Raw genomic sequence first — 25,116 nt, forward strand, 5'->3', positions numbered from 1 at the left:
GGGACCGAGGCCCCCTGCTGGATGACTGGAGGAAGTGTCTGGGCCTCAGGGGTGCGGCACAGGAGGGGGCTGATCAGCCTCTGGGTGCTTGTTCCCAAGGTACCCACGCTGCCTCTGAAGCAAACAGTTTTTCTCAACTGTTTCCACGGTATTTCTGGCGGGAGCTTTTCAGAATCGAATTGTTCCTCAAGCTCTGGGATCCTGCTTGTAAACAAAGGATCCACAGTGACCCCCGAAGGCCTCACCCCGCCGTGCCAATCAAACGAATGTGGCACCATCCACATGTGGGTGTCCGGCCACAGATCAGGCTGACAGCAGGAAGAAGGGGCTGGAGGTGAAAGATTTTAAATAGCAGAAGAGGAAGAAAGTTTCCCAGATGCAGAAACATCTCCTTCTCAGCAACTCCTATACCATTCATACATTTTTTTTTAGGCACATAATTTTATTCAACCAATCATTTCCAACCGTTGCCATGACAGCAGGAAAAAAATTTAAGCTAGATGGATGATCATGACAGAAAGGAACAAAAAGGGGAAATTAACTTATAAGAATTATAGCCTAAATGCTATGAAATACTCCATTTTGAGGGAAATAAAAGCCACAGGATTGCCTTCATGTCTCTAAACTATTAGTTTATTCTTCAAATGTTGAGATCATTAAATATCTAGAATGAAATGTTGCTTAAAAACTCCACTCCAAAACGAAGACAAGGGAGGCCAGGACGTTCCTTGGTTTTGAGGGTTTCCACAGACCCTCCACATTAGGTCACTGATTCCATTTCAACACCCTTGACTGAGAGAGCACAATGATGTCAGAATTCATTATGGCAAACTAGTCTCAAAATGAATGTTCCTGCCAGCCTGTGAGCAGCGGGCACTTTGGCAAGCTGTCAGAACTTGGGGTTCACCTCCCGCATCTTGCTTGGGTAAGCTTCCTGAGCTGGGTGCGTCTCCCTCCATGTGGAAAGGTTCCCAACAGCTCAGCTATCACCAAGGAGAAGGGGCCTGGGTGTCCCTTGAGCCCCAGCCGGTTGTCCAGTGTGACGAGCAGGCACAACCCTGCCTTCCCTTGCCAACATCCCTGTGTGTCCCCAACCCTGTGGGGAGAGCTTGGGCCAGTCCCACCGCCTTGCTCGTGTTCAAACCCAGGCAACCTACTGCTCTGTCTTGACAGGAAAGCCCGCCCACTTTTCCCAGGGACGCGTTCTGTTCCTGGTGACCTACTTGCACTTCTTCTTCCCTCCTCCTTTCTCCATCTGGTTTCAGATGGGAGGAACCTCCCAGGTCTCGTCTGCTGGCCCTTAGGTCAGGGCAAAAGCATGACTTCCTGAGGACACCGAGGGAGGCGGCCCCGCCAGCACTTGGCCTCCCTCTGGACCCTGCGGGCCCTGCGGCAGCCATTTGAAGGCTGGTCTCTGAAATTTACACCCTGCCACGTGCAAGTCCACGGCAGCGCCTGTTTCACGACTCTGAGCCACATTCAGAGCTCTTTGACACGGCCACCTGTGCCTCTGTGCCATGAAACCAAGGAGGAGCTGCATTGGGAAGGAAACCAGAGCTCCAGAATCAAAATCAAAATGGGAAACCAGGGCTGGGAGAAACTCGGAGACGTTCAGAACCGTTACACCTTGTGATAGGTGGCTCCTTCAACAGCAAGCTCAATACACCTTTTTCGTTATTATTTCTCCTTTCGTTTCTTGGGACCAGCGTGGGTGGGACGGGGCAGTTCTTCCCCTAACTTGTCCTTCCAGATTATTTTCTGACCTCAGAGTCTGGCCCAGGCCACCAACACTCTTCGATTCAATTATCCATTATCACGGTCATGCAAACCCAAAGTTCTGGGGTGAATAAAATACTTTTTATGCTGTTTGTCAAACTCCTGGATGATAAGGAAAAAGTGCTTCTGCTAGAGTAAGTTCAATATTTTTTCTCCTCTGTGGTTAAGAAATTTATAACCAAAGATCAATTACAGAACAAGTCAAGCTAGTAGATCTCTCAGAACTAAGAAGTCGCTGGCTTTTCCCAGGTCTTTTCTTACCAACTAGCACCCCTGAGGCTCTTCAGCAGTAGGGTCATTTCAACAGTCACTGAGTGCATTGTTCTTCAGGTTCCAGGCTCATCCCTGAAGATACACTGGCAAGCAACGGACACCATCCCACCCCAGGGAGCTCAGAGAGCTTCACACACCCCATAAGAACGTAATAAGCATCTCGAGGACCAAGATCTGTGTTCTGTTCACCGACATACCCCAAGCCCCTCAAACAGAGTCTGGCATACAGCAAGTGCTCAATAAATACTTGTTGAATGAGGGATGCCTGGGTGGCTCAGTCAGTTAAGCATCCGACGTCGTCTCAGGTCATCATCTCACAGTTCGTGAGTTTGAGCCCCTCGTCGGGCTCTGTGTTGACAGCTTGGAGCCTGGAGCCTGCTTTAGATTCTCTCTCTCTCTCTCTCTCTCTCTCTCTCTCTCTCTCGCTCTCAAGAATAAATAAACATTAAAAAAATTTAAATACTTGTTGAATGAATTTCAGAGCTACTGTAAGTCGAATAAACCAAGATCACAAGGGAATACATTTTCTACCTGCTCCTTGTCCCCTTCTTTCTCGCTGCACTGGGTTGGCAGACAGCACAGCAATGCACTCTCTTAAATAGAATATGTCACGGATGCCCTCGGTGGCATTGCAGCATGGGTGCCTGGGGGAACAGTGACATACCTGCCTGTCCCAAGTGGCAGAGTGAGGCATGCCTGGCCTGACAGCTTCTAGAGAGCTGCACGGATAAGAAGGATTTTGAAGATTTTTTAAAAACCTTCCAAATATTTCAGGGAAGCTTTCCTGCTCACGTGCCTTTTACACCTGCTCCTCTCTGTCTGAAGTGTTCTAGGAACTGTTAGTCATCCTTCAAGACCCAGGTCAGAGGCCACCTGGGGAGCCTTTTCCTAGGTTCCCTAGGAAAACGCAGGTACTGCTTCCTGGGGTTCTCCCAACAAGCTCGCTTGTGTTTTGAGCCTAGAGAGCACTCAACACACTGGTTTTCACATGTATTTCTGTCTGTCTGCCAACCAAAGCGTGATCACCTCGGGAGCAAAGACCCTCTTTGTCCCAACTGCTACATAGAGCCAACCAGGCACCCAGTGACACTTAGGAAGCTGTGTGCCCTCAAAAGAAAGAGTGAGCGCTATCTTGTATTCCAAAATCCCTTTCCCCATCTCCTTGATGAAAAGTCTTCTTGACCACAAATGGGACAACTGAAGCAGACCCTTCTTACATGAGACACACCCCACTGGTACGCTAGACATTGTCAACACAACCCCAGAAGGACAGAAATAAACCAGCCTTCTCTAGGTCAATTTCTCTTAGCTCTCAGGCTTGAGAATTGCTTCCTCTTCATTTATACAACCTTAGGATCATCTATTTGGAAAAAGTCTGAAGTCAAAACCAGATATCCAGATCGGGAAAGTGTGAGAAGAAAAAGACATCCTTCGCAGTCCAAAAGGGCACTTCTGGCCGGCTGTCAGGGAGCTGCTTTTTGTCCCAGAATGGACTCCAGCTTCTCCCTCTGTACACGCTCTTCGCCTCGTATCCAATGACATGCACTTGTGAAGACAGATGGCTTGCTGTAGTCAGAGGCCAGGGATCAAACCCACAACCTTGGCCTGGTTAGCAAAGGACTCTGTCTGATCAACGGAGCAGGCCAGCTGCAGCCTAGATATAGTGGTGGAGGGTGTGACAGCCATCCACGCTGGGAGGCGATCAAGCAGGCGAAGCTTCCGGAAGTCTCGCTGCAAACCTAATGAGAGTTGTACTAGGCTTAACAACATTTTTTCTGACTACCTCAGCAACTGAGGCTTCCCCGTGACAAAAGCAGAGTCAATCAGGCGTTTCGGTCAGCCGGCCAGGCAGCAGGCAGCACGCAGAGCAGGCTCTGTGTATCAGACAGCGTCTCAGGCAGCGGAGGGACAAGTCCAGTGAGGCAGGCAGGGCTGTCTCGGAGCCGGGACAGGACATGCACACTTCCAGCGTGGTGTACTAGAGGCCCCCAGATGCAAGCTGGACTCGGGCAAAAGAACGGCACCCTTCCCCCAACAACCTCTTCCCTGACACTCGCCCGGACCCCCGGCCTCTGAGGAAACACGGAATACGGATAGGCTTGCTTCCTCTCACGTTCTTCTCCTCCAACTTTGGGGAATGGGTCAAAGGCTATCAATCCTCATCTATCTACTGAGTGCCTATGGGCATCAGGAAAGGGGCACAGGGGTGCAATTGTGAGCCAGCCAATACACATGCATCCTCATGAGCTGTGCTGTGACCATGGTCACCTTCGCCCCGAATCCCAGCAGTATCCAACACAGAGCAGGACTCCTCAGTCTAATGCTACCTGCACCAAAAGAACCAGAACTTATCTAACACGTGAGGCCGGCCCTCCCATATGCTCACCTGGAAATCCACATACTTACATATATACTTATACCTAGACCAAACAGAACATGGGTCCTAGAGCCACATGGTAAGGGCTCAAGCCCCAGCTTCATACTCACTCACTGTTGACCTTGGGCAAGAGCCTGTTCCTCTGCTTCCTCATCCGTAAAATGGGGATAACAAATGTAGCCCCCTCCCCCCCACAGACTGGTTCTAGGAATTAAATGAGTTAATACACATGGCAAGTGCTTTTAAATGTTTAACATTATTACTACTATTTCCTCACAACTCTGTCGTTGCTCTAAATAGTTTTGGAATTCTGGAAACTACCTCCCAGTCAACTTACGGAACATGAAAGTCTGTTTTACCGCTTTGGAGACATTTCACTTTGAAGCAAAAAAAAAAAAAAAAAAAAGTTATTCCTGGTTTGGATTCACTCATTCACTTTGTTATTTACTGAAAACCTACCATGCCCTCAAAGACAAAAGACAACAACCCATGTCAAGGGAGGGTAACAGAAGCTCCTTCTCCGGGGCTCTGTAATCACCCTCCCAGGAAATGATGGTGAGATCTCCCAAGTGTGCTGGTGCCCACAGGGAGGAGTGCAGAGTCCCCACCGAAGCTGTAGGGGACGGTCCGGGACAAATGCAACACTGAGAAGCAGAGGCACTGAGGGAGGTGAACTGAATCCTTCTCGTGCTGTCTCAGTTAAAACAGCCAACTTACAGAGATTGCTCTGAATCAATTGATGAGGGCCAGGCCAAACTCAAAAAGGTTAACCTGGGAGGCTGAACCACTAACTGTCTCACAAGTACTTTTGACCTCCTGCTCACCCAGCCGATTGTGCTACGGAGAAGGAAAAAGGCGGAGAAGACATCAAGGGGAGGACAGTCCTTCCAAATGTACTGCAATACTTGAGCTGAAAGTTAAGTACAAGGATCAGAGTGCAATACTCACTTCCATTTCAATTAGCGGAAAACAGAACTGCAGTTCCAGAACAACGTCTGGGGACAATATTTTAAAAGCTATGACAAGTGGGAAAAAAATCCAAGGGACTCAGTTAAAAAGAAAAAAAAGAAAAAGATCTTTAAATGTACAGGGTCATGGGTCCAAACGCCTTCAGGAGCCAAGCAAGCAGCCACGTGGGTGGGGCCAGGCAGCAGCAGCAGCTGGGGGCGGTGCTGGGGCCCCAGGCCTGCCTAAGGTGTAGAGTTCAAAACCAGACCAGATACACTCCATGTGGGGAAGGCGGGGCGGGGGGGGGGGGGGGGAGCTCCGCCATTAAATTGGCAAATGAGAGCCTCCAGTATTTTTCTTGGGGAAATAAAGCAGTATATCTCAGCTTGAGGCAGCGTGGTGCCGTTTGGGATTCGCAGACATTCCCGTGAGTCATGCCAGATAACTTGCTTGGGTCTGGGAGAGGCTAATAAGCTGGGGACAGAAAAGAAGAAAAGGGCAAAGGTTGCGGGTGATCATGAGCAGAAGAGGAGGAAGGGAGAATGGAATGTGAGACATCTGGAAACACAGCGAAGGGAAAACAATACCAGATGCTAGGCACGCACCGCGAAGGGTAAGAATGTGGGCAACTGGCTTTATCTTGCTGTGCCTGTTTCCTCGTCTAGAAAATGGGACTATCTTCCCTCCAAACACCGGAGTAAGATGACACCTGTACAGCTCCTGACCCAGTGCTCAGAACCATGTGAACTCCCCCCGTTCTCCAACCATCCACTGCCTCCCACCATCTATCATCTGGCTCTCTGCTCCACATGTCAACATTGACTGGGCCAGAGCCAAAAGCAGCCGCTGCTATGTCCGTGTGCCTTTGGTTTAGCAGAAAACAGAGGCAAATCAGGACCAGCTTCTATTATATACTATATCAAAATGTTCTTCTCAAGCAACCAACAAGTATTTATTTAGCACCTTCTGTAGTTTTACAGAACTTTTACATGAGGAAACAAAGGCTCAGGAAATTACGTAACATCGTACAGCCCACAGATAGAAGAGCCAGCATTTGAACTCAGGCTCAATCTGATTCTGGTGCGAAAGCTGAAGACCATCCCCGTCGTGCAGAAGCCCGCAGACAACCTGGAAACTGTGACCGCTTCGCGTGACGCAGAAACAGAGGCAGAAGAGAGGCCAGAAAGGTTGGGAGCAGCGAGGGTCCAAGTCTCCACCTGAATACACTGGTTTCTAAAGAAGGGATGGGATTGGAGGCCCCTCCCCTGGGGGCGGAGGACAAAGGAACCTCGGGGAATTTCTGCTGAGTGGTCTGGGCAGAAACACAACTCTGAAGTAAGACGGTATCAGAGAGACTAACACTGACCAAAGGACGACAGTACAGAGACGGGTCTCTCCCCAGTCGTCAGGACAAGCTTATAAATTAAATTCTTTCATCATACAGTGACTCGTTTATTTGACCTTCCCATTCACAACCAGTCGTCTAAGATGGTGAGCTCAACTGTACCTTTGGACCATCTATAGAAAAAAAAAAAGCTTTGCTAAGCACACGAGCAGGACAGGACAAGCGTGATCTGTGAGGAGCATATTTAATTGTCTTGGGGGAATAAGCTATTTTCAAGCCCTTCGAAGCCATTCAGAAGTGTATTAATAAACCACTGACAAGGTAATTAAAAAATATTTCACTCCCTCATCAAGAAAGCCCCTCTAAGACTTTCAGCTCCTTCAGGACAGAGACTGGGTCCTCGTGTGCTCGCAGGATACGACCCAGCTGCATACCTGCTACTCACAGGGCTGCTGTCAGGATTACGTGAGGTAACAGTCATCACTGAGTAAATGCGAACCACCATCATTATCTTCTTCTGAGGCAACACCAACTGGTTCCATGCCATCTCCCAACCCATTATTCCAGATGGTCTCCCACCAACCTAGTGAGGCATGTAGGACTTCATTACCTTCAACTGACAGAGAGGGAGACCGAGTCCCTGAGAGAGAAAGGGAGAGGCCCGCCCAGCAGCTCCATCAGTGAGTGGCCCCTGGCTTCCCAGTACAGGGATCCCTCCCCTGCTCTCTGCTGGGCACTGTTCTATCTCATCTTTCACTGCCCACCCTCCCCCATTCTTTGTTAACTTTTATTGTATGAAATATAGAGCAGACAGCCAAATAAAACAAATAAATCTCCTGGGGAATTCTTAGGAGGCAAACACCCTTATAACTACCACTCAGGTTTAAAAAAAGACCACTGTCAGGGAGGAGAGCCTGGGAGACTCAGTCGGTTGGGCATCCTACTCTTCATTTCGGCTCAGGTTGTGATCCCGGAGATCGTGGGATCGAGCCCTGCATCAGGCTCTGCAAAAAGCCTGCAATCTGTTTAGGATTGTTTTTTTCTCTCTCTCTTTCTCTCTCTCTATTTCCCTCTTGTGTCTCCCCCTGCTTGTGCACACATGCTCTCTCTCTAAAAAAAAAAAAAAAAAAAAAAGACCATTGTCAAACACCCTATCCCAATTAACAGGCTCCTCCCTCCACCCAAAAGTACCTGCTACCCTGTCCTTTAGAATAATCGCCTCATTCCATTTCCTTATGGCTTACTCCCTCGAGTATACATACCTACACTACAGTTCAGTCTTGCCCACTTTTCTCCTTACTCGAGGAGTCTTTAAAATCTCTTAATCTGTAGGTGCCCTTTCTACCTCCTTCTTTTCCTTAGAATTTATCTATTAAAGAATCTGAACTGTTTGCCCCATCGAGTTTCTCCTTAGCTGGAAAACGGCACAGTTTCATACTTTTCTCTGTTGTCTGTATTTCTTAAACTTGGTAGTTGGAATTCAAGACTTGACCTATTCAAGTTCAATCCCTTTGCTCAAGATTTTGCCAGTGGTGTACCCCTCTATCAGGAGGCACATCATTTCTGGCTGTCACTTTTTTTTTTTTTTTTTTTTTGGTGTTAGCAGCCCTTAGATACATGAATTCACTGGGAGGTACAAAATGGTGATATTCTAAGTCTCTCTTTGCATTTTCATTCATTAGCTGGAATAATCTTATAGGAAGGTGTTTCCTTTCATCTAATATTCGGTTTTCCAGTGCTTTTTATTTACTTTGTTGATACCGATTTAGAACTCATGAATTTAAACATATTTGATGAGTCTCTTGCAATTTTTATCCTTCTTGAAATTCAAATTGTCCCATATTTGGCCTGAATTCTTTAAACATGATCCTAGAAATCTTTTGAGTTTCCTTGCTATCTGGTATGTAAAGATGTTCCAAACTCACCCTATTCATTTCTTATTCCAGAACTGGAATGATTTCTTTTATTGGTAAATGATACTTCAAGATCACAATCATGCACTAGGGATGTTCATTGCTACTGGGTCAGTCACTGACTCAGACCTCTCTCCCTCTCTCCCTTTTTCTCTCCCTCCCTCTCTCTCTCACGCACACAGGTGTATATATGTGTATATATACACACATGCACACACATGTACATATGCAGACACACACTACCTCATGGTTTCAATCATTTCCAATTTAATCATTCATGACTGACACAGTTTGTTCTTGATTTCTTCCATTTTAAATCTGTTTTGCCTTTCTCCCACACCAAGAAATCTGGTTCTCAAGGACACAGGGCATAATAGATAGAACATTCCATAAGTATTCATTTGCTTTATTCCATGTCACATAAAAGTGTTTTGGAGTAGCAGTACTAATAATACCACCATCATTGTGATTACTGAAATATTAAAAATTTATTTTCCACATGTGCTATCAGCGTTCTCTTTCCATTTTAAAATTTGTGATTGTACTCTATCTGTTATGAGACACACAAAGAAACAGAAAAGCCTGACCTATGGCCAGAAAAAAAGAGCAATCAATATAAACTCACTCCAAATGGATCCACATGTTGGATTTAGCAAAGACTTCAAAGAAGCCATTATAAGTACAATCAAAGAATTAACAGAAACCATATACGAAGATGTTTTTTTAAGATCAGTCGATTCAAAAACAGGGAATCTCAATAGTGAAACAGAAATGATAGAAATTAACTAAATGAAGATTTTTAGAATTAAAAAGTATAAGTACAATGAAAAATTCCCTGAACGGAATTTGGCTGCTTTGAGATGGCAGAAAAATCACAAGCTTAAAGATGAATGAATAAAAATTGTCCAGTCCAAAGAACAGAGAGAAAAAGTACTTTAGAAAAACAAACATGTAATTATAAGCCTGCCGAAAGCAAGAAAAAAAAAAATCTTGAAAGTAACAACCAAATTAATCACATACAGGGGAACAACCATACTATTCTCATCAGAGGAGTAGATACACTCTAGGTACGGAAAGAAAAGAAACTATCACCAAGAATTCTATCTACAGTAAAGCTGTCACCCAGAAATGAAGGCCAATAATGACATTCCCAGATAAACAAAGAGTGAGGGAATTCTCAGCTAGGGAATTCTCACACCCAATACGAAGTTTTAAAGGAAGTCCAGACTACAAGGAAATGACAACAGAGGGCAATTTGAATCCACAGGACAAAAATCAGTGAGAGTACCAGGAATGTAAATATAGGGGTAAATATAAAATATTGTATGAATACATTTTTAAATCATTTTAAACTCCTATAAAAAATAAGATTGTATAAGGGAATACCTATTTTCTGCACTGTTGTGTTTATAACATAGAGAGACATTAATAGCACAAAGAAGGGAGGAAATGAAGCTATATTAGAGTCAAGTTGTAGATTTTAGTAAAATTGAGTCAGCGTTAAGCTGAAGTAGACCATGATCATTTAAGATCTACATTGTAATTCATAAAAAATCAACAGAAGAGTTAAGATGTAATACTAAAAAGTATTTGCTTAACACAAAAGAAAGTGATAGGGAGAAACAAAGAATCAAAAAAGATGCCAGACATATAGAAAAAAAGCAAGATGCAGACATGAGTCGAATCACATCAACAGTTACATTAAATGGGAATTGAATCAAAAGGCAAAAATGTTTATACTAAATTAAAAAAGCAAGATCCAACTACATGCTATCTACAAGAAATATATACAAGTAGTACTTTACTCCAAAGACACAAACAGGTTGAAAATAAAAGGATAAAAAAGATACACTATGTAAACAGTAACTACAAGACAGCTAGTATGGTTATACTGATATCACATAAGACAGTCTGTAAGTGAGGAAACATTACCAGAGACAAAGAGGCATTTATAAAGAACCTACAGCTAACATGTTATGGTGAAAGACCGAATGCTTACTTCTTAAGATCAGGCAGGAATAAGATAAAGATGTCTACTCTTATCACTTCTCCTCAGCTTTGTTTTGGAAGTTCTTGACAATGCAACAAGGTAACAAATGGAAGTAAAAGGCATACAGTTTGGAAAGGAGGAAGTGAAACTGGTTTTATTCACTGATGATGTGATGCCGCATATAAAAATTCTAAGGAATCTATTAAAAAATTTACCACAACTAATTAGTAAGTTTGGCAACATCACAAGAAACGATATTGAAATACAACAATATATCAACAGTATATCTATATGATAGCAAAGAATAATCTGAAAGTGAAATTAAGAAAATAATTCCTCAGGAGGCCTGGGTGGCTCAGTCGGTTAAGCGTCCGACTTCGGCTCAGGTCACGATCTCACGGTTCATGGGTCTGTGCCCCGCATCAGGCTCTGTGCTGACAGATAAGAGCCTGCAGCTGCTTCAGATTCTGTGTCTCCCTCTCTCTCTGCCCCTCCCCCACTTGCATTCGGTCTCTCTCCAAAATAAACATTTAAAAAAAATTTTTTTAAAGAAAATAATAATTCCATTCACAATAGCATAAAAATGAATAAAATAATTAGAAACAACAATAAATGCTTAACTTGCACAATAAAAGCCACAAAAAATTCTTGAGAGAAATTAAAGAAAATCTAAATAAATGAAGAGATCCTGGATTGGGAGATTCACTATTACTTTTATGGCAATACTCCCTCAATTGATCTAGAGATTCACTGCCAACCTTATCAAAATCCTGGCAGGCTTTTTTTGTAGAAATTGACAAGCTGATTCTAAAATTTATATGGAAATGTCAAGGACTGAGAATAGCCAAAATAATTTTGAAAAAGAACAAAGTTAGAGAACTCACACTATCTAATTTCAAAACTTGCTGTAAAGCTACATATTCAAGACAGTGTGGTATTGGCTTACAGACAGACATATAAATCAATGCAACAAAACAGAGATTCCAGAAATAAACCTTTAGATTTATGTTCAGTTAACTAATTTTTTTACAAAAGTGTCAAGGCAATTTAGTGGGAAAAGAGACTTTTCAACAAATGATGGTTGGACAACTGGATATCTAGATACAAAAAACTTTTTTACTCAGACCCTTACCTCACACCATACACAAATATTAAAGCAGATTACAGACCTACATGTAAAAGCTAAAAGTAGAAATTTTCTGGAATAAAACATAGGAGAAAATCTGTAGTCTTAGATACGACACCAAAGGATGACCCATAAAAAGAAAAATTAGACTCCATCAAAATCAACTTTCCTCTTTAAATGACCTCATTAAAAAAAATTAATACAAGCCACAGACAGGCAGAAAATACATGCAAAGTATATACCTGATAAAAGACTTGCATCAAGAATATATAAAGAAGTCCTACAACCTGATAATAAGACAACACAGTAGAAAACCAGGCAAAAGATCTGAATAGATATTTCATACAGAAGATATAAGGACAGCCAAGAGGCACACGAAAACTGCTGAACCTCATTAATCATTAGGGAAATACACATTAAAATCACAATGAGATACCACTAGAAACCCACTAGACTGGCTTTAATTTGAAAACTGACAACACTAAGTGTCAAAGAGGATGAAAAGAAGTTGGAACGCTCCCACGTTGCTGGCAGGAATGTAAAATGGCACAACCACTTTGGAAAACAGCTTGGCAGTTTCTTAAAAAGTTAAACACAAACTTATATGACCCATCAATTCCACTCCCATGAATCCATCCAAGGGCAATGAAAACATGTCTACAGAAAGACTTGTACATGAATGTTCACAGCAGTATTATTCATAACAGTTAAAAAGCGCAAGCAATCCAAACGTTCATCAATTGGTAAATGAATACACAAAACATAGCATAGCCATGTGATGCAATAACTATTTAGCAATAAAAAGCAATGACCTACTGAGACTTGCTACAATGTGGGTGCACATAAAAACCATGCAAAGTGAAAGAGGCAAGACACAAAGGACTCCATATTCTATGATTTCCTTTCTGTGAAATGTTTAGAGAAGGCAAATCCATAGAGCCAGAGAACAGATCAGTGGTTGCCCGGGGCTAAGGGTGGGAATGGAAACAAATACGCATGAACTTTTTAGGGTGATGGAAATGTTCTAAAGGTGCCATGTGCCGATGACTGCACCACTGTAAAAATTTACTCAAAGCAATTAAACTGCAAATTTACAACAGGTGAGTTTTTGATATATATCTATAAAACCTAACTAAAGCTGCTAAAAAACATAGCAGCTTGCTTTATGATAACTCTTGGCTATCTCCCTCTCCCCCCAACGTTTACCTTTTCAGTCTTTTGTCTCTTGTGTCACTTCCTGGTCAACTTCCATTCCACGCTCTGCAGTTTCCCCTCATTGTGGGGCCCAGTCCCGGCAAAGAGCCCACTGGTCCATTTTCAAGTCTTCAGAGGGGCCACACTGCTCCAGCCCCTTAGACCTTACTCGGCAAAACCCTCTCATTTTTAACCGCTGATCCCAACTGGCCTGCCAAGCTGTCCAGCCAACTCTTGTTGGCTATTTTAAAGTCTCTTACTCTCAGGTCCATCAGATGCCCCATCGCTTCCTTCTGCATTCTCCTACACAAATGCAAGTAACATGCTAGTCCATAGCTGTCGGGAATTGTCACATCAGCTTGTACCTTGGTGTTCACGAGTATACCTTGGCATCTGGTTCTGTTATAAATGTTGTTTTGGGTTTGCTGCCTGGTTACGGTATCTTTAAAAAAAAAATGTTTTTTAATGTTTATTTATTTTTAAGAGAGAGACAGACAAGGTGCAAGTGGGGGAGGGGCAGAGAGAGAAGGAGACACAGAATCCGAAGCAGGCTCCAGGCTGTGAGCTGTCAGCACAGAGCCTGACATGGGCCTCGAACTCAGGAACCATGAGATCATGACCTGAGCTGAAGTCAGACGCTCAACCGACTGAGCCACCCAGCAGCCCCTACTGTGTCTTTTTTACGTGGATATGTGAGAAGATCCAAAAGCCATGCGGCCCCTGTTGTCATCACTTTCCCAGATTTCTTAGCTGCCAATCGTACCTTTCCCTCTAGGAAGCTGACAAATCCTTCAGTCTGTGGAGCCGATCAAACCTTGGTATAGAGCTTACTATGTGCCAGACACCGTTCAAGCACACTATCGTTACTGAACCCACTTAATCTGCTTAAACAACACATGAATTAGCACTATTATTATCCCCAATTTACAAATAGGGAAATTGAAACAGAGAGGTCAAGAAACTTGCCAAGATCACAGTGCTGGTGAATGTCTCTATAAAACCTAGAGTCAGTGCTCTTTAACCACTAGACAATGCTGCCTCCAGTGAGCGTATGAAATGTATCTGGCCTGATAGATCTAGCATTCACCTGTGACTAACACCCCTGTCCCCCCAGTCCTTCCTAAGATGGGAAACTGTAACCCCTCCTTCAAAGACCAAGTTCAAATGTCAATTCTTCTAAGAAACTGGATGAGCTCACATAGGGAGGTGGCTGCTTCTTCCTTCCTCCCCCTTCTTTTCTCCAACCCATCCCTTTATGATTGTGCTTTTCACCAGGTGTTAAAATTGTTCGTCAACATCCTTGTCTTCCCCATGGGCTCAGAGAACAGTTTTTATTCGTCTCCTATCCCAGAGCTTACCCTAGCGACGAGCGCCCAGCAGGCTCTCAATAAACATTGATGGAACTGAGTCGGCAATAGTTTTTTTTCTTAAAACTAGCTCAAAATGTACTTGAAAGCAACATAATTGCATCTTTTTTTTTTTTTTTTAATCTGTAATTCAGAGGTTTTACCAAGTCTGGCTAATGAGTTTTTCTGGGGCATTCTTCAGAAGAAACACAGCATCTGATTCTACTGATATTTTAGCTGCTTATTTCCAACATGCATAGATTGTTGCTTCTGATGCTAATTGCCAGGGAGATTCAAAGGAGAACCAGCTACCACACCCTTCAGCCAAGCACCTGCCAGCACAGAGAGGATATGGGAGGAAGAACTAGCAGAAGGAAGGTACCATGTGTCTGTGCCAGGCCTAAAGAATTACCACCAAACTCACAAATAAACAGGAAAAATTCAAACCTAAAATAGAGAGGAAAGTGGAAAAACCAAATGTCAATTGAAAAGAAATAATTCATTAATTTTTAAAAGTCTGGTAATTTAATAGGGGCACCTGGGTGGCTCAACTGGTTAAGCATCCGACTTTGGCTCAGGTCATGATCTCACAGTTTGGGGGTTTGAGGCCTGCGTCGGGCTCTGTGCTGACAGCTCAGAGCCTGTTGCCTGCTTCACATTCTGTGTCTCCCTCTCTCTCTCTGCTCCTCACACGCTCACGCTCTCTCTCTCAAAAGTAAATAAACATTAAAAAAAATAAAAAATGAAAAAATAAAAATCTTGTAATTTAACAGAGAGCTTTGCTATGAGAAAATACAATTATATCGTAGATTTCCTTGTTGGTGTACAGATCTATGGCAGATATTGCCATATGAATATAAATATACAAACATAAAGGCAGATATTTGTAAGAAAATTTATAACCCCGCTCGTTTTCAGTAGAAGGTTCTAGTAGTTCCTAAGAAAAGTCAGAAATTCTGCAAAGATGCCTTTGTCATTTTCTGGGCTTTAGCTCAATCTCTCTCTGCCACTCTAAGACTTGACTAAAAATACCTCTGAGAAAAAAGAATGGAGAGAAACACAATGATTTAAAAAGAAATAGGTAGGAAGTATCCCTTGAAAGAGCTGGGGACCCCATCCCCTCCGACCCTGTTCTCGTGTAAAGTATTAATACATTTGACACCGAAACCAGGGAAAGAAAACAGCGGCTTAATGAGTTTGCTCTGGCCAAGAGCCAGAACAGGGGTGCTGCCTGTGTCCCCACCCCTCTCCTTCCCATCCACCCTGCTTCCAGGGCTAATACCTCTGGACTTGCTCTGTGGCATGGATATCACTAAACCACCAGGAAGGCTTCCCGGAGTCTGACAGGCTCAGAGAGGGTAAAATTTGGCTTCCTTCTTGACCAGACAGGATGCGAATTCCTCTTTCCCAACACACATGTGTCATTTCAACAGTTGGCCCTTGGGGGGCCGCGTACAAAGGCCACACTTAAAATACTCTGACGTGCTTCAGTGTCCAACTTTGCCCCAAGAAGTTTCAACTCGAAGAGTTCCTTACTTGAAAAATGCGGGTCTGGGAAGTCCTGGGAGCAAACTTTCTCAACAACTAAACCACTGAAGACAGTCATTCTCGTCCCTGCTGTGGGAACTCTGGACTCCCATCCAGACGGGTGCATATGAGGCTTCCGTGAGGAGGCCTGAAGTCACCAAAATTCCACTAAGCTAGGAGCACTAAGCTAGGCCAGGGCCTGCTTGAGACCTTTCTTATAGTTAAGCCACCGTTACTGCAAATATCCTCCAATCCCAGAGGTAAGGAGGAAAGCAGAGGTCCCAAAGCTTTACCCAGAAAAGGTATTACTTCCTACTGAGGTCAAGGAAGTTATCTGATGCCTGGCCCCCTCCACCCTCCTTTAACAGAAGGACATGATATGCAGAAAGACCTAGATGAGGAGAGAACATCTCCCTCTTTACCACCGAGAAGCAGTTAACTGGGGCAGTAAGTTCCATTGAGCTCTCGATAAATATATGCTACATCACCTAATTTTAAGGTAAGCACACAAACGTCAGGTATCTGTGAGCCATGGCTATCTCAGCTGAAAACAAGAAGCTCATTTACTCACTCGTTCATTCACGTACAGCTCTGTACCAGACACTGCTCCCCACACAAAAGAGAAACTTCTGCCCAAGTGGAACGTATATTCTAGTGATGGGAGACAGACAAATTAGATAAGAAAAAAAAAAAAAATACAATTCGAGCAAAGGGTTAACAAATTCCCTTCCTCGTCTGCTTGAGAACTTGACCCGAGGTTAACTTTCCAGTTCTGTTTCCCAGGAAACCTAATAAAGATAAAATGTCAATTATGTTACCAGGCAACATTGCTTATGATAAAAGTGACCCCTGATTGATAACTTGCATCTGGACTGGAAGGAACCATATACATCTGACGAGGACGTCGTAGCTTGGGCTTCCTCAAATGTGAGGGCTTAAAACTGAGCACCTCCCTAGGGGAACCCTGAGTACTTGGGACAGATCCCGTGCCCAGTAATTGCGAGGCTCATTCTCTGATGGGGGAGGGGCAAATACAACAGCTGCTGGGTGGCCATACGGACTGCTGAGACCATGATTCACAAAGAAGAGAAACCCCTGACGTTGCCCTGCTGGCAATTTACGATCCTGTTCTGGATTCTTCTATCTAGATGGGTGTCAACTGTGGCCTGTGAAAGTCTTGTGAGTTAGAGTGTTTTTCACTGAACCTAAGAAGACCCTGGGGAGCACTGTGTATAGTATATTCGATGCTGGTTAAACGCTAAGGAGAAAAAAAGACAGAAAAAAAGGATGGGTCCGTTGGGCAAGCCGCTTCTGAAGATCCCTGCAGGTCTAAACAATAAGCACCACCCCCCCAACCCTTGACTTTGCCACTTAGCTGCCACGCAATGATTTATCTTCTCAGGCTTCTGCTCAGTCACTCCCTCAGGAAAACCTCCCCTCACCACCAAATCTAGGTCAATGTCATTTCAAAATGGACTCCCACAGAAATGGGGACCTTCCCTTCTGAGCACTATCTCAGCCCTAGACACCCAAGAATATAATGATCGAATTTCTCTCCGGGAGCAAGGAGCAGGTAGGGCTGCTCACCATTTTATCCTCAGGTAAATATCCTCAGATATTTATGCTGGCAGAACAAGTGAAGGTCACAACACATCATCTGAAACCAAACAGAGGTGGGTAGTGTTCCTGATAGCACTGATACCACCAGTGTGTGTTTTTCTGGGCTATCCCCATCCAGAGCATGACCCAAGAATTGTTCTGCAAATATTGCCACTGCTATCAGTAATTCCCAGGGGGATCAATCTCCAGTCATATCAAGAGGTATTGGGAATATTAAAAAAAAAAAAAAAAACCTGTTAACTTTGATTGTCAGACATTATATTGTATAACTATCTCTTTCAGGAAAACTTGCCAAGTGAAAGGGTAAATTTTTAAAAATTTAAAAATTAGCGTTGTCTTTGTCCTATTTCCGAAGGCTTGAGTCACTGGGAATTTTTATTTTCCTGCTGAACTAGAAAGTCCATAGGGATCATTTGTGTGCTTAACCCTAGCTCCTAGCCCATGAATATTTGATGGATGAATAAATAAGTGAATGAATAAACAAATAATCTCTCCCTCCCCTCCTGTCCCCGTCAAAACAGAAAATCACCAAGAGACAGATCTATTGCAAAGAACTGAACTAAACTCATCTACTAGCTCATGTTCCAGGGAACTCCAATTCTAAATGGTGACTGAAAGGAGGCAGCGCACAGCCGGTCAAAACCATGTGCACAGAGGCCTTTATGAGATGCAATGAACTGCCGGTTAGTTCACCGGTCCCTCCCCTTTCAACCCTCCCATCTCAGCACTTTGGAAGCCTAAAATGACCTACCCTCTTCCACTAAAGCCAAGGGCAGACCAACATGGACGCACCTCCCTTGCACTCGTAAAGCTTTCAGACAACACAGGGCTCCAACATTCACTGTGAGTACATTGAAAGCAATTACCTGTTCCCTATAATTCATTCCCCATAATTCATCACTGAAAGTGGTCTTGGGGTTTCATAATTAAAATTGACAAAGATTCCTTTGTTTCCATACTAAAGTTCTGATGGCATTAAGGGATTAGCCAGACCTAGTCTACATTTAAACAAAACAGAGAAGATTTGGCTGATGCATTCGGTTACATAAATAATTACATCTCGACTGCCTTTTAAAAGTCCTTGTTTTCTAAGTGTAACGCTTTCCTCCAAGCTACGCTGCCCAGTGCACCACTGTCAAGAACAGAGTACCAACTGGGCACGGTCCATGTGGGCCAAGTGGTGAGAGAACAGGACTGGGTGTCAGGAGGAGGTCCAAGCCCCAGCTGTGCCACCAACTGGTTGTGTGGTTTAAAATCCTGCTGCCTTATCTACTGACTGTTTTCCCAACCAAAATGTAAACTCCACAGGGGCACTGACTGGGTCACACCTGTTCTTAGATCAGTGTTCGGCATCAGTAAAGTAACCCAGTAAGGTTCTCAATACACATTTATTAGATGATACTGAACGTGATTTCTCTGGCTCTCAGATTCCCCATCTGTAAAGGGCAGTGACTGAAACAAATGTGCTCTGATAAGTCCCCAGGTTTCCAGATTCTATACCCCGCCATCAGTTCAACTATTATGGAAATTTTCCTTAGCAGGGAAATGACTCGTGTGACGTGCTCAGGGCAGTGAGCTAGGTTGACCAAAAGTCCTCCGGACCGAGTCTGTGACTCTCCCCTTGCAACTGCTTCAGCCACGCAGAATCCTTTCAGATTCTGAAACACGCCAAGGTCTTTCCCAAGTCAAGACCACTGCACATGCTGGCTGCTCTGCTTGGAATCCTCTTTCTCCTGCTGTTGGCAGGGTTACCTCCTTCTCACGGTCAAGCCCTGGGCTCAGTGTCTCCTCCTCGGCAGGCCTGGACTGACCACCCTACCTAAGCAGGTCCTCTGCTCTTTGCCTCCACTGCACCCACTCAATGCCTGATACTTCTTCCAATCTGTAATTGCACACATCGGTTTCCCAGTTTATTATCTGTCTCCCTCAGTCGACTGCATCCTCCCTGATAGCCTGGACTATGTCTCTTCTATTGGCCAATGTAGTACCAAGCCCAGTACTTGACATACAGCAGAACTCAACAAATACTTGTCAGATGACTGGCCAAATCTATGGCGTGCCAGGCCCTATGCTGAGAGGTTTATGTGAAAATCCACAGATCTCTACATAAACCCTCACTCCAGCCGAATGTATACGATACTGACTAGAGTTCTAACTCCATAGTTCTACCAGCTATTTGGGAGGTAGCCCTGGCACTCCCTAGTCGATTTGCATTGACAGCATTTCAAGTGCACGTCCTCAAAGCTTTACTCCCTTTACAAATCGTGAGGCTGTCTCGACATGGCCGCTTTCCTATTTGCTTTTGTGACAACCTGGACCTTGCCCTGGCAACTCACACAAACTATCCAGAAATTGCTTGTTTTAATTCCTAACTCCCCATGGGACTGTAAGTTGCAGGAGGGCAGGGACATTGCCCCTCCTTTTCACCAGCACCTAACTCAGATGGGGTCCGTTACCTCACAGGTATGCAATAATCCTCATTAAATGAATGAACAAATGACCTTGCTGAGTGAATAAATAAATGGGCCTAGAAACTCGAGCTCACTTCAGTTAAAGTAATCAGGTGTCCTCCTTCATTTCACAACCTTTAAAGTTACTTAAGTTTACGTCTTTTTTTTTTTTTTTTAACGTTTATTTTTGAGAGACCTAGAGAGATAGGGCATGAGTGGGGAAGAAGCAGAGAGAGAGGGAGACACAGAATCTGAAGCAGGTTCCAGGCTCTGAGCTGTGAGCACAGAGTCCGATGCAGGGCTCACATCCACAAACGGCGAGTTCATGACCTGAGCCGAAGTCAGATGCTTAACCGACTGAGCCACCCAGGCGCCCCTACTTAGGTTTACGTCTTAACCTTTTCTTTTCTCCTACTATCTCCTAGAGTGCAGGCCCATTTCCTTCTAATCTCTGAATCCCTGGAAGATCGTCACGGACAAGAAGTTGATACACAGCTTCCTGGAAATGTATCTGAATTCTCCCATGTTCCCCGTTGGCTTCTGATACAAAAAAGTCATGTGCGGTTTAAGAAGGGAAAACTTCGGACCACTGCAAGTGGGAAGACAGCCGGTATGCCAGCTAGCAGGCAAAGGTGAAGGCCAAGCTGCTTCAGCGCCTGGGGAGATGGTGCATGCAGCACGGCCCCCCTGGCTTCCTGGCTGGCCCCTTCCCCATGGTCACATGGGCCGTAGGAGTCTGTCTGCCTGTGGCTGCTATCTGGGGACCATAAACACAGGAAGCACCCTACTCAGCAGCCCGTGGGACACTGCAGGCCTCTCTGCCCCTTTTTGGCCTGCTGATTCTAGGCTACAGTAAGCCAAGCTGAACAGTTACAAAGGGCACCAAAATTACTGGGGAAGTCTAGGAATCTTTAAAGCCAATGCACAGTGGTGATTAGCGGTCTATTTGATTGCCTGTAATAACAAAACTCCAAAAAGGCGCTCTACACCGCTTTACTCCCCGGTGTGGCCTCAAGCATCTCGGGGAGCTCAGAGTCTGACCACAGGCCTGACTTCCCACCTTCTCTGAGTCGGGGTCTCCCAGGTACAACTCCAGGATGCGCTCTAGCAAAAACTACAACCCACAGGCACGCCTCCCAGGTGTCGCTGGTATTTGCCTTGTTTTAACTTGTCCCCACCCTCCCTGAAGTAAAAGAAATTCAGAGCCAGGGAAAACACACACTGCAATCCGTTTTGCTCAGCCAGTACCTCTGACATGGCTGACAAGAAGCAGAGCCACTTGAAATGTCCTTTGCTGACCTCTGTTTATAAAAGATGATCAAATATTCCTAAAACAGCATGTAATCAATAACTGGAATCCCAAAGCCAAGCTTCCCGGAAGAGCCATGGGGACTTAAGAGAGGAGAATCATTTCTCTTCTCCTTAGAAGGCTGAGGGGAGGGGCACCTGGCTGGCTCAGTCAGAAGGGTGTGCGACTCTTGATCTTGGGGTTATGAGTTCGAGCCCCCATGTTGGGTGTAGAGATTACTTAAAAATAAAATTTTAAAAAATCTTTCAAAAAAAAAAAAGAAGGCTGAGGGGAGCGCCAGGCTGAGATCCCCTGTGCTGCCCAGTGAACACCCGTTGCTACCGCATCAGACCAGTCACCCCACCTCCTTTCCCTAAAGCACCAAGGCCATCGGTCATTAGTGCTATCCAAGCTCACTGATAACACATCTTGAGCACAGCTCACCCAAAGCAGCAGTCACAAATAAATGCCCTTCCCTGAAAAACGTGTGGTGTGAGCCTCAGCAACCAAATGAGTGATGGCTGCTTCACAAACTCCCGCTTCAACTTGGTTCCACTTCCTGCTGGAAAGTCGGCTGGGCACCATCATCACCAGAAATGACAACTTAGCGCCTGCCGCTCGCCTGACGCCCTACAAAGAGCTTCCACGTGCATTTTCTCACGTGTGCGTTACCTCAGCTCTGTGACATAGGTGGGATTACGCCCATTTCACAGATAAAGAAACTGAGACCCAGTGAGAAGGACTGGCTCCATCCAAGTCCAAGGCCTCTGGCTCCCACCCTCGCTGCCCCTCATCCGAGCGCCAGCCTGGGCAAGGCCCTCCGAGAACCCACGGAGGGAGCAGTCCTGGTGCTTGAAGGCTAACACTCTCTGATCTCACCCTCTGCAGAGGCTGAGCTACCCACAGGGTAAGAACTAGATGTGAAACAGACGGGGTAGTGTGGCGCTGGGATGGCCACCAAGCATTCTCTCCCTCCAGGAGGAAAGAGGCTGCAGGAAGGGCCAGGGGAGAGGAGGACAGAGGAAGAAATGGTGACCTGGGACATGCTCTGCATGAGACATGAGGAAAAATGTGATGAGAAAACCCCAATCAACAGCAGAGCCTGGGAACTGTCCCCTGGCAATGCCTCGTGCTTGGGTCCAGCGCTTCCTCCCAGGGGGGCAGGATGACGGCAGACCATGCGCCGTCGGAGGGTCGGACCAAGCGTCTCCACACACAGACAGACCTTCCCCTGTGTGGCACAGGGCTGGAAGGACTGAAGGCAGAACGGCAGCCAGGTCACCGTGTTCTCGTGGGGTGACCTACAGCGCCAGCCTCACGGGGCGGCAATGCCCAGGAAAGAGCGAACACTGTGAGGGTCAATGATGACAAAGTAAGAGCCTTGGTGAACACAACGACATCCCTGGGATCCAAGGTCTGGAGCTCAGGCTCTTTCTGAAAGAGACCCAAGTTCACTGGTTTGGCACTGACTCTTAGAAAAGATGGGAGAATTACAAAAGTATAAAGTTGATTACTAAAACTCATTAAGTCCTCAGGGACGACAACTAAAAAGCTGAGGGCATCTGAGTATATTTCTCTTTTTTTTTAAGTTTGTGTATTTATTTTGAGAGAGAGCAAGAGAGTGTGAGTGGGGGGAGGGGCAGAGAGGGAGAGGGAGAGAGAGAGAGGGAGAGAGAGAGAGAGAGAGAGGGAGAGAGAGAGAATCCCAAGCAGGTTCCACACTGTCAGCACAGAGCCCGATGCATGGCTTGAACTCACGAACCATGAGGTCATGACCTGAGCCTAATCAAGAGCTGGACGCTTACCTGACTGAGCCACCCAGGAGCCCCTAAGTGTATTTCTAAAGAAAAAGATCTGCTTTATCGATTTCCATCTCTTATTATGAAGCTCTTCTACAGTACATTTTCTTATCCTCACAAATCAGTCTAACCCTGTCCATCATATCCTTCCAGATACATATTTTTCAGGGGCAGAAAGATGAAAAGGAGCAAACACATGAGGAGATGGGATGTAAGAAGCCACTGGTGCTTAGGGACAACAGCTACCTCCGGATGTCCCCACCTACTCTGCAGAGACCCTAGCTGCAGACGTCCACTGACAAATGACCCAGGTCTGGCTTTTGGGCCCTGAGAAACCCACTGCTCTAAGTCAGGTGGTGCTGGAAGCACTGGACATGACCAAAAGCTCCAGCTGCTTTTTCTCTTTTCATCCACATTTTGTGGTCCCCTAACTGGCCTTCACCTCTATCCACCCCAAAGTAATCTCTCATCACTGCCGCACAATCCCAGCCTTCAGGAAGCTGCAGCTGGCAAGGACCCTCTGGAGTAGCTGGCCAATCCCATCACTGGTCTTCAGAGCCCAGACAGAACAGCAAGACGGCAAGAAAGGAGAAGAAAAGGCTTCAGAGTTAAGCGGTCTCTTCACTTTGGCTACGTCAATGGGGATCTCCTTGAACTTGGGTGAAACAAAAAGAGAAATGAGCCGGTAAGCAATCCCTGGCATGTAATCCATCATCTCGTGCAAACTTCTCATCGTTATTATTTTTTAGTTGGACTCCGGTGGACCACCAACATTTCAGGGCAGGAGGCCAGAGCCCAGTATGACTGGCTTCCTCCTCAATGAATAGGCTTCAGATGAAAACAAATGATCCAGCCCACCCTCACCAATCCTACACAAAGCATTTTCAATAGCAGGTATCGGTTTGGCACCTCTGAGAGCCCCAAGGGAATGCATTCACCCCTCCAGACTTGCATCTGGGAGTTAACCACACACACTTACAGGTTAGAGGGAGGGAGAGCAAGGTCAGGGTCTCTCTTTGATGACCACCACTTATTATTAAAAGGGAGAAGAAACAGATCCTCAAAAAAATATTCCATGCTCCCTCCCTTCTCCCTCTATTTATAACATCATTGGAAACAGAACTAAAAATGGAGCTTAGGGGACATGCACTATTGCTCAGATGATCTCAGTCAGTGGAGGATGAGATCAAACTTGAGAGCATCTTCTTGGTGCCAAGGCCTCAAGACAGTCCAAACCTTGGGGTGTCCTTGCGGCCCTTTACAGGCCGTGCCAATCTGAATCAATGGCCTTTGGAGCCAAACAGGCCTTCTCTACAAACAGTTTAACAAGATTTGGAAAATAAGCATTTACACACAACAAACAGAAGATGGATGCGTGTGGCTTTGAGCCCCCAGGCAGATGAAATGCCTTTTCCATGAGCTACGCCCCCAAGGTTTGAAGCTGTTAAAAATGAACAGGGAGCAACTCCACTGTTCATTTATCCCAAGGCTGGGACCTGCGTCCCCTCTGTCGTTCAAAGCGCTACGTGACTATTCCTAGAGGAAGGGGGATGGGCCCCTAGGGGCCTCCCGTGCCCAACCCAGGAGGAGCTACGGAAGAGCCAGATACCTACTGTTGGACTTCATGTACATCTATCCTGCAGCACAAGGTCAAAACAAGGGACAGCTGAAGAGATTTGGAACACAATCATCGCATTTCTTGTAAGAGCCACACAAAAAGGAAAACCACCACCAAATGCCTTAGACAGCTAGCCCTCGCGTGCCCTTTCCAAAGGCAGCTCAAATGGAAAGTGTTCTTGCGTGGCCTCAGAGCCGCCCCCACGTTCATAAAAACTGTCCGATATTTGGCAAACCCAAGTCTCTGGACTGATAAGCCATTCAAGGGACAGTGGCCCTGTGTGCTGGGATTTCCACGTCATGAACTTGTCCCCCAAAAGAAGGGGGAGGCCTGTGTGCAGAGCCACTGCCACGGAGAAAGGATGGCATAAAGCAGGCTCCCGTCGGAACCCCCCCCCCCCCCCCACCGCTGACTCCCGCTGGGCCGGTGCTTCGTTCATGTGACTCATACCCATACAGCCCTCCTTCCTCCCTCTCCCACCTTCAAACCTCATGGCAAAGTGAGAGAGCCGGGGGAGAACAGACAA

At 45.4% G+C, this 25,116-nt stretch overlaps 1 protein-coding gene across 9 annotated transcripts in view; it reads right to left on the reverse strand.

Moving 5' to 3' along the window:
* Positions 1-25,116, reverse strand: part of TTC7B (tetratricopeptide repeat domain 7B) — a 254,144-nt gene that overhangs the window by 148,584 nt on the left and 80,444 nt on the right. For 5 of the 9 annotated variants that reach the window (XM_019462020.2, XM_019462018.2, XM_019462021.2 and 2 more), the window contains one exon: positions 24,586-24,609. The exons of the other annotated variants lie outside the window; for them this stretch is intronic. In XM_019462020.2, coding sequence (XP_019317565.1) covers positions 24,586-24,609 — 24 coding nt within the window. The remainder of the gene's footprint in view (positions 1-24,585; positions 24,610-25,116) is intronic. 9 annotated transcript variants of the gene reach the window in all.

Source organism: Panthera pardus, unplaced genomic scaffold (assembly GCF_024362965.1).
Source record: "Panthera pardus isolate Hobbes unplaced genomic scaffold, ASM2436296v1 HiC_scaffold_24, whole genome shotgun sequence".
In the NCBI taxonomy this organism is placed as follows: Eukaryota; Metazoa; Chordata; class Mammalia; order Carnivora; family Felidae; genus Panthera; species Panthera pardus.